Source organism: Pipra filicauda, unplaced genomic scaffold (assembly GCF_003945595.2).
Source record: "Pipra filicauda isolate LSUMZ 115617 unplaced genomic scaffold, ASM394559v2 scaffold129_size2064235_pilon, whole genome shotgun sequence".
Taxonomy (NCBI): domain Eukaryota; kingdom Metazoa; phylum Chordata; class Aves; order Passeriformes; family Pipridae; genus Pipra; species Pipra filicauda.
The window spans coordinates 1,903,934-1,913,955 of NW_024103762.1; the positions used below are offsets into that span (position 1 = coordinate 1,903,934).

The window sequence follows — 10,022 nt, forward strand, 5'->3', positions numbered from 1 at the left end:
AGACTTTTGTCTGAGAAGAAAAACCTCATATCTGCTGTTTTGAGTTTTCTTACTGCTTTTTGTTCCAAAATTAATGCTCTTGAAATATATAATAAACCAGCACTTATTTATACCTCCAATTCAAATGTCCTATTAAGGAAATAGATTGTGAGAGTGTGTGTTATAAGATGTATATAAGTTCATCTCCACACTGACAAAGTCTGATTCCTACAACTCACTACAACTATTATTTATAGCAATAGTCTATTATTGATTTAATGTAATTTAAAATATTCAAAATCGATTATTACATAGGCCACCTGATCATAATAATCATCTTCCAAGGAATACTCACAGCAAGGTCAACTTATTCAGCTTTACCTAGTTCAAAGTTTTGTGTCACTGAAGGCTTTGGTTTCTGTTTCTGTAATTTAGAACATGGTCAGGAAGTATGAAATGAATCTTACTGTAGAAAGATCACCCAAATTAGGGCTTGCTTTCCTCTATCTTGGTGACAAGTCATCTTTGTCAGAATGACACATTGTCACCTCTGATCTTTCATCTCCGACCTCCTCTACACATTCCAAAGGATCAACAGACTTAGGGAAAACAAAGTCATTTCTTTTCATAAGGATTTGACTGCTGGAGTCTCTTCTGAGGAGAGACTTTCAGGTGCAGAGGTTACCTGTTAACATACTTGGAGAATGAAAGGCTGTTTTGATGGCAGAGTTGTACTTAATTAAACAATAGTGGATTTATTAAAATAAAATGTTCTTCTTATCCATATTATCTTAGGATATAAATAGAAAGAAAAGTTTAATTAGTTAAGGAAGAAATTTGAGCCAGGTCTCAATTCAAACATTTGATCCATGAAAGTGTAACCTAAGCAGTGGTTATTGTCACCTTTTGAATCCTTTATAAGACAGAGTAGCAAGTAGAGCCAACATTACTATTTTGCCTGGTGTCTCCTCAGCTATTTTTCCTTTACTTAGCTGAGAAAACTCTAAAGGTGAGCTGCTGACTTGAGAATAATTAAATGAAATTACTGTGCAGAGCTGCACCAGTAGTAAGTACAATAACCATTGTTCTAAGACTTTTCTTTTAATTGCTGAAATTACATATGGATGGACCTTATATAGATAAGTATCAGTTTTCTTTTTATTCTTCAGAGCTGTTGGGGGAGACAATAGAAGCATACTTTCTTGCCTTTCCTTTTCCCACTGCATCTACTGTTATTTGTGTTGCCAGATGTCATGTGTTCCAGTTAAATTAATAGTTACACAGAGTTTAAAAACGTGCTGTACTTTAATAGGTTGAAGGGAAATGATTAAAAATTGGTAATCAACTCACAACATGATTTATGTAAAGCATCTCATGAAAGAGCATTATTTTAGCACTGAATTTTTTTAAGGAGGTAGTGTACTAAATCTTGTCCTTTGTTTAGGAATAGCAGAGATGCTGGTTTGATCAATTAGATTAATCTACTCCTAGAAGCCTTGTTATCCTTATAGCATTCTTGGAAACACAAGAAAACCAACTTTTTTGTAAGACGCATTTGCATTTCACGACTCTGTTTGCAATATACTCTTTTGCACAGGTTTAAAATGAGCCTCACAGACATTCTAAGCCCTTCGGATATTGCTGCTGCTCTGCGGGACTGCCAAGGTGAGGAAACAATTCAAACCCTCTGACCTGATTATTTTGGGTAACACAGGGCAGGTTTGACTCAGGCCTGAAGGAACACTGAACAAGTGCATACTTTAAACTGATTTCCATGATCTCTTTACTCAGCTGTCACAGAATGTTTGTTCATAACTGGTTTATCTTGGCAGTTTGCAGCTTATCCCCACGAGATTTTGTTTGATGTTTAGGAGGGTATGGGCCAGTAGGGCAAATTCATTCTCTCCTTGACAGGCTTCACCTACTGTTCATGCTTAGAACAACTCTAATGTAACAAAGCAGCGCCCTCAGACCGTTTAGGAACAGTGAACAAAGTGGTCTGGGGTTAATTTTTTTATTAATTTATTTTCAGCTCCAGATTCCTTTAGTCCCAAAAAATTCTTTCAGATCAGTGGGATGTCTAAAAAGAGTAGCAGCCAGCTCAAGGAGATCTTCCGGATTCTCGACAATGACCAAAGTGGCTATATTGAGGAAGATGAGCTCAAGTAAGGATTTTATTAACTATTTAGATGTTATCAAGCTATCAGCACTTTTTACTTTCCAGAACTGTTCTGCAAATGTGAACACAAGTTATGCTAAATGTTGATAAATCCTTCAGCAGATTGTTAAATTTGTATTTAAATAGATAATCCCTACAGAGAAAAACAAATTAGTAATACCTGCCTTTGATGCTTAGTATAGAAAAAAATAACTCCCTGGGGCTGGATTTTGATAGCAGAATCAATTGTATCAGGGTTGGACTTACAAAGCAGGAATATATACAACTAAGATTTAGCTTATCAAACAAAGCAGTGTTTGAAGGACTTGGCTATTGTGGTGAATGATTTAGAGATAGCTATCAGATTATACAACAAGCATAGAAAAATAATATTGTGTGAAAATCTAAACCTAAGTTTTTTTTTTCCAAGGTATTTCCTTCAGAGGTTTGAGTGTGGAGCCAGAGTGTTAACCACCTCAGAAACCAAGACCTTCCTGGCAGCTGCAGATCACGACGGGGACGGGAAAATCGGGGCTGAAGGTATTGAATTGTTCAAATGCAGAACGAGGCTCCTCGGGGTGTGTTGTAATGATGTGTGATTCTCTTTTATGTTGATGGTACATCAGTGTACCTCCAGTGATTTTACTGAAACCCTTGCAGGAGCAACCTTTTAAAGGTGGAAAGGGTCCCTGATCTTACAGGTTCATCCCTGCAGCTGCTTTGGCACAAGCAAGTCAAAAAACCCTGAGGAACTTTCCTGTTGCTTCTCACTCACAAATTTCCAGCTGTTCTGAAGGGAACTGCCCCTTATTTCTCCTCCCACTGACTGATGTAAGGCAGCACTGGTACCACTTGTAATACACAAATGCAACATCAAGAACAAAGAACCAGCTGTGCCCAGAGGAACCAACAGCACACACAGCAGCTCGTTTGCAGCAGCAATTTCCCAACAGAAATTCCACTAGTCACTGCCTGACATTTCCAATATGCGGGAGCCAGCAGCACATAGTTCCTTATTTGTTTTGCATAATAAGGAGAACAGAATGATCAAGTGTCACTACTCCAACACGAGATCCCCCAGCAGGATCTGTTGGATGCTTTTTGTCTTCAGTGGCAGGGTAAGGACCCGACAGGAAGGAGCAGCTGTTCTAGGAAGCAGCAGGTTGCACTCACCACTGCAAATGCTGGTGGGATTTAATGGCTGCTCAGTGCAGAAACCTCCTGATCTCCTCATTCCCTATTTCTGAGCCCTATTCTGAACACGAAGCACACTCACACAAAAGGCTGGCAGCCAACGGCGCTGCCCTGTGAGAGCAGCAAGTGCCCAGGCCAGCATGAAAGAGGCTTAGGGAATAGCACGCAGGGAATGTGCTGGCAGGCAGATTCCCCAGCTCACTGCACCAGCAGGACAGAGCTCTTCTGTTTCTTTCTTTGGAAGGAATTAAATCCAGTTCCTTAGGAACTATGCCAGAATAAACACATATGATTTATGAAGCAATCCATATACTAATATAGTCATTCAGGACAGGACTGATCAGACACTAATTCACTGAAGCCAAACATTCAAAAGACCTTTCAATAACAGTATCTTATTGCACAACACAATACTCCAGGATCATACCACGTGGAACTGCACAATTTTTTGGCTTTAGACAGTGCTTAAATCAACACTTCTCAACTATGGAAGTGTTACAAACAGCTAATAAAACACACGGACTCACTTTTCATTTTTTTTTAGTTCAGCTCTTAACTACTTCTTACTCAAATTCTACATAAGCCATTCCAGTATTTTTGCCTAGGATTAGTATTATGCAGAGAGAAGGCTAAAGCTACCCTGAATATTTTATTACTCCCTGTAAGTGTCAGCAAAGCACTGCCTTTCCATCTGCTGTTTAGAAGAGGATGTTTAGGTAATGCCTCTTTTCTCTGGTCATCTACCAGGGAACTGTTTTCTGTTCATTCCTATTCTAAATCTTTTGATATGTTACTAATCTTTTCCTGCTAATCCTTTCATATTAGTATTTCTACTGTAAATAATCTCTTATCTTTCACAGAATTCCAGGAAATGGTGCAGGCTTAGAGATTCAAAAGGACCAAACAAGATAGAATTGAGATGAATCTGCACAAGACACTCCAAACCCTTGAATATCAGAAGTCCCTTGTTTATCTTGACAGTGTCTGTTATTTGTTCATCGCCTTAGTAACAAAATGAAACACTGATTACTGATTTTTTTCATTGTGTGGACCACTCACATTGTTCTAAACTCTATTTAGCAGACACTTCCCTTAAAAATACCCAATAAAAATTAATCATATACTGTAGCTTGTGTCTGTTTTTCTGTCTCCTAAACTGAAATGTGAATTCTTAAACTAAAAGTGTTCATCCCTCCAAGATCTGGGTCTTATCAGACCTTTGTATATGGGATATCTTTTGAAACTAGTGGGAGTTCCTCCTGGATTAAGCCTAAATTCTCAGAACACTCACATGTCCATCAAAGACTAGGAGCTCAGATGCAGTTGTGAGGTAGGTGAGGATAAAATCTCTCACTGACTTCCAAGTGAAGAGCAGTCACACATTTTTGCTTAAAAAGTGGCTTCTGAATGAGATTGTTGCAGTTTCAAACCACTTTTTTGCGTTAGCCAATTAATAGATGAGGAAAGTAAAACCCACACGCTTTCCTGCAGAAAGGATGAAAAGGAAAGCCACGTGGACTTGAGCTTTCAGACAACTGTGAGGTTCTAAGAAGCAGAGGGGAAGCAAAAGATGTCCTCTTGGTGGTATTTTCTAGTTTTCTCAATAGAGAGGACTAAAAGCGTGGAGGAAGAAATTGTAACAAATGCATGTTGAAAAGCTCCAGTGTCCTCTGCCTGGTATTTCTGGGCTATGACTGACATATTAAAAATGTCCTTCACACAAACAACCATCTCTGGGGATGCTGATGCTTTGATATGCTGGGCCCTTTGCTCTCTCCCAGCCTGTGTTTTGCAAACCTAACAAAAGAGTAATTAAAAATTTTCCGTTGGCTTCCAAACGTGTTCATCATCAAAGCAAAAGCAGTCAAATACATTAAAATTCTCCTTCACTCAGTGTGAAGAAAAGTTCATGCAATGCCATTCTCCAAGGCACCCTACACAACTACACCAACACAAATTCCATAAGGATTCCTCCCTCAGGACTCCTCTATGTGCTCTCTGCAGCTATTTACTCTTTTGGGAGCCAAGCATTGGCAAGCCAGCCAAGAAATACCTACTGCCTTTTGAAAAAACACGTATCTATTAATCCACAATTCTTAACAGCTGACAAATGAAAACAGATTTTTTGTCCCATTTCAAAATGTTTTTGAGCAGCTTAATTTGCCACACAAGTTGTTTGTAGAATTTTGTATGGCACTCACATATTTTCTCTTACTGTGCAAAATTCATATAAACTGATAAAAAATTACCATTGAATTTTAAGACTGTTTTTTAATATTATGAAATACACTCAGCTGGCATAAATTTCTAGAGTATCAGTGACTTAAATAGAGCTACTCAGATTTACAAGCCAAGGGTCTGACCATGAGGAACTGACCCATAGCGATTCTCATAGCATGGGGTGGATGTCACAGGATAGTCACAAGAAATAAAGTGTGTTCTTGGCAATGAAATCAGTCTGATGACAGAAGGGTCTTGGAGTAGTTCACATGTAAGTAACAAAGTGCTCTCCAATTCGCTGACAATTAGGTGTCCTGACCTTGACTAATCACGTTGCATCAGGCAGGCAAATGCATGTGAAATAAAGAATTTTCCAGGTGCTGTTACACTCTGAACTCTAGTTCCCCTCAATGCCTCAGCCTTTGCACCATGAACCTCGACAAAGAAACCCAGAGGCAAAGCACAAATCCGGTTACTCTCCACTAAGATGTAACATGCTGGAGCAGGTCAGTGGCACAGGTAGACAGAGCATTCCTGCAGTGCCCTGGCCCTCAACAAATTTGTGAGCAAAATTAGAATGTCCTTCATTCCCCAGGAAGAAGAATATACCTCAACTGTCTGCATCTGAAGTTCCTGTAAAACAACAAAATGTACTCAGGTTCAACCAAGAGGCAACAAACAAAAAGGAACCACTTCTTGGCCTGACATGAAATTTTAACTAAATTGTATGTAAAGGCTTCAGAGAAACATTGTTGGTCATTACTAATCCAAAACATGTCTCAATTATTCATCTATAACTTATTACTGTATAAAAGTTTTTCACTACAGCACCAAACAGGAAAAAATAAAGTTACTCTACTTGAGATATTCTGAGATCTCTCTGACATCCAAAACATTGCAGTTAAAGACTCTTTCCACGCATTTCCATCAGGAAAAAGAGTACCTTAAAAAACCTCAATAGTACAGCACCTACCCCAGTAGATTACTGCTCTTTGTGGGAGAACATTTTAAGTAAAGAAACACTTCCTGACTTGTAGGATTTCTGAAGTGGAAGAAACTTGTAAAGTTAAAACAACTTATTCCTTCCCTGGGATCCTTGAAACACTAGATGATATTTTGGAATGCTTTTATAGCACATGTGATAGTGATAACAAACTGGATTTACTCACTGACAAAGATACTTGTCTGCTCTCTGGCCTAAACCAAAATACTCCTTCTGGAGACATGGTGTGTAGAATTCCAACTGCTTCAAGTAGGCACTTGTAATTGAGAAAGCTCCTGGGCAGGGTTTTATTGACTGACAAGGAAGGAAAAACTAAAGATGTTGGCCATATTTAACCCCCATTTAACATACAGATATGGGTATAAGCATATTTTTAATGAACATGATGGAAATAAGGGCTGCATCAGACTGCTGCATTCAGCACAACGATCTGACATGAAAGGCAGCAGTCAGAAATCAGCCACCACTGACAATCACACTTAGAGATGGCAACAGAAGTTGCAACTAGTTATCAGAATTATCACTTGTACACTGCACACTGAAATGACTCACTAGACACGACTCCTATAAAAATACAGTTTTGGAAAACACCAGAATACTTGTGATTACATTAAAATACAGGTCTTGAGAGTTCCATTCCACAGTATGTACTCTATAATACTCTGTGCCATGCTATCCTGTCTGTGAATAGTTACAATTAAAATATGAAAGAATAAACAGTAGCTTTATTCAACCTCTAAGCACAAAAAATGCCATCCCTTAAATATGTCAAACTATGACATCATTCTTCATGCAATTCTCATTTCTTGCAGTGACCATCAGGGAAATAATTAACTTATTAGTATAATTAATCTTCAGAGCTGAAATCCTTTTAACAGTCTAGCCCCTTCATCATCCTCTCTTCCCAGCTTTTCTTTCACGAGTATTATGTTATGTGTTGTGGTAACAACACATTAAACAAACCAAAACATTTAAATATCTCGAGTTTTGCACGAAAGCGGTTTTTTATTGCTACTCAGTAACTTTGTGTCCTTAATCATAACCCAAGCTAGTGTAAGGTTACCATCTCCCTTTATGAAATCCCTGACCCTGCAAAGCAAATACATCCATTATTAGACCATCTTTACTCACCACGACACTCACACTGTTGCTCACACTCCCTGACACCACACTGAGAAGGAATCTGGGGGAGGTGAGTGCTGTCTTAGCAGGAGCCCTGCTCCAGCTGCAGGGTTGTGTTTTCACAGAGAGCTTCAGAGGCCTGGGACAGTGTTAACAAAGCCTACAGACCAGGGATACACAGGCATTGTGCTTTTTGCTGGATCACAGCATTATTTTGTAATTTATTTGCTAAACTAATCCCAAACTGCTGAGTCTACGCATTTGTTAACACATTTAGACCACATACTGTCAATGGAGCAGCTATTTGAGCTGTCAGCTGTATTTATTTAAAGCTGTCAGCTCTAACACCCAGAGTGATTTATAGTATACCTTTTTGTTAAGTCTGCTACTATGCAGCTGACGGAAATGCCAAAAATAGTATCCAGAAATAGGTTCAACAAACCAAAACATATGCCTACACAATACTATTTCTTACTCCTATGTTATTTTAAAAATAAATTAGACAGCAGTCATAAAGTTGTTAATTGCTTGCCTCTTGATGCAGGGGTTGTCCTGCAAATTCCCCATGTACTTATGCAGCAGTTTAATTTTACATAATCATGGGCTAGGAATCACATTTCAAACTCGGGGTGATCTGATGCCACCTTGCAAATGTCAAGGTGTGGTGTTACTGCACATACAATTAAGAAGATGGGATGAAATTGGAACCACAATCGAAGTTTCTTCCTGCCCTGTTAATGTGTACATTAGAAATGTAATAATTTAATTGAATCTCTTATCACTTACACTTTGTAGATTCTCACAAATACTTCCACCAAAAGCAATGTCAAGTTACAGATGAGGTTGCACCAAGCAGAATTATATTTTATCAATCACTACACATATATTCATTCCCTTCCTAGGGAATGTTTGGCAAGGAAACACCTTCCTTAGCAATCACCAATTACAGTGAGTCCCCACTGTCCAACTGCACATGCCTCCACAACGTAACCCCTGCACCAGTATTTGTATTACAGCAGTAAACAGGCACCTTAGTCATAGCCCAGAATCTCCATCTTGTTAAGTCCTGACCAAATACACATCTAAATATTTATAAACAATTATATAAATATTGAAACCAACACAATCCAAAATCTACAGTCACTGCAGTTTCATAATTTCTTTGGTGAGAAATTAATTAACTTGACTATAAATAGCACCAATTTTAAGAATTTCCACATTTTGCTTTAAGTGAGTAGCATGAAGAAATTAACTTTCCCTCTGACAGTCTTGATCACCACCTCACCCCTGCCTGCTGCAGAGCACAAGGAGGGGAACTGCTCTTTTTGTTCGATATATTCAATCCTGACTGGATGTTCCCAGAAATTGTCTCAACTGTACTGCAGCCTTCAAATGGACAGACTATTAAAGAAAGGGCTCATCTGCACACACTGCTGAATTTAAACTCAGAGCTGTAGGGTAGAAAATTAGAATTACTGTATGTGGATGTCTTATCCTGTCATGTTTGGCCTGATGCTTCCTCAGAGAAACCCTGGGGAGCCCAGTACAGCAGGGCCTTTCCTCATCCTGCTCTGCTGGCAAGGGGCAGGAGTCACCCTCTGCTGTGGCCTCTCTGAAAACACCTGCATGAAATGATAAAGCAGATTCTCCCTGCAGTTTTGGAAGCATTTCCTACAACTGTCTGGGAATGCTGGGGCTCGGCCTGTTGTGTCCCTCCTACCCGTCCGGTCCGCACATGTAGCTGTTTTTACTCCTAATTTAGTTCACACTGAATTTTATTAAAATGGGAATTGAAAACTAATAGAAAAGCTTATTTTATTAGTTAAATGCCACTATCTTAAAATACCAGACAAAAAACCTGAAAAATAATCAGAACAGACATAATATTTATGGTGAAAGGATTACCTGCACTATGTCATGCTGGATTACATTTCCTTCAACGTACTCAAACTTGTCGATCTCATCTTTCAAACACCGAATTCTAACTCTAAAAATAAATCGTTTCTACTTTTTCCGGCCGCCCTGAACGAGTTAGAGGGGAGTGAACGGCGCCTGTGTTGCCTCTGCGAACAGGGGTGCGCTGGGGCAGAGCGGCACCCCCGGGCCCACCGGCTGGGGCTGCCCGGGAGGGGCTGTGCCCCTCAGGGATCTGTGATTCCCGCTGGAGGTTCCCGCACAGCCCCTCGCTGAGGGAACACCGGGACCCCCCGGCCTCCCCTGCCTGGGCTCCCGCCGCTCCCGTGCCCGCCGTGTCTGGCGGGGGCGCTGCGGGTCCATCCCCGCCTGCCGGGAGCGCTTCCCGGCCGATCCTGCTCTTCCGGGGCGGAGGCGGGGGGGCGGCCGGGC

General features: G+C 40.0%; 1 protein-coding gene and 1 long non-coding RNA gene across 3 annotated transcripts in view; one reads left to right on the plus strand and one right to left on the minus strand.

Annotated features, from left to right (window-relative positions):
• The window catches only part of LOC113990677, a 59,342-nt gene that overhangs the window by 48,299 nt on the left and 1,021 nt on the right, over positions 1–10,022 (minus strand). Inside the window, exon 1 of one of the 2 annotated variants that reach the window (XR_003541702.2) lies at positions 9,582–9,868. The exons of the other annotated variant lie outside the window; for it this stretch is intronic. This is a non-coding gene — a long non-coding RNA (uncharacterized LOC113990677). Of the gene's footprint in view, positions 1–9,581; positions 9,869–10,022 lie in introns of those variants that run through there. 2 annotated transcript variants of the gene reach the window in all.
• On the plus strand, positions 1,020–4,262 carry LOC113990674 (parvalbumin, thymic CPV3). The gene is made up of 5 exons (XM_039391217.1): positions 1,020–1,045; positions 1,577–1,644; positions 2,012–2,144; positions 2,568–2,677; positions 4,192–4,262. The coding sequence occupies exons 2-5, from the start codon at positions 1,584–1,586 to the stop codon at positions 4,215–4,217; spliced, it is 330 nt and encodes a 109-aa protein (XP_039247151.1). The 5' UTR covers positions 1,020–1,045; positions 1,577–1,583; the 3' UTR covers positions 4,218–4,262.

Bases quoted from the DNA above. Each gene is read 5' to 3' on its own strand.
- LOC113990674 (XM_039391217.1), top strand. From the start codon at position 1,584: ATGAGCCTCACAGACATTCTAAGCCCTTCGGATATTGCTGCTGCTCTG. The intron at 1,645-2,011 runs GTGAGGAAACAA...ATTTATTTTCAG, and splicing joins TGCTCTGCGGGACTGCCAAG to CTCCAGATTCCTTTAGTCCC. The intron at 2,678-4,191 runs GTATTGAATTGT...TATCTTTCACAG, and splicing joins CGGGAAAATCGGGGCTGAAG to AATTCCAGGAAATGGTGCAG.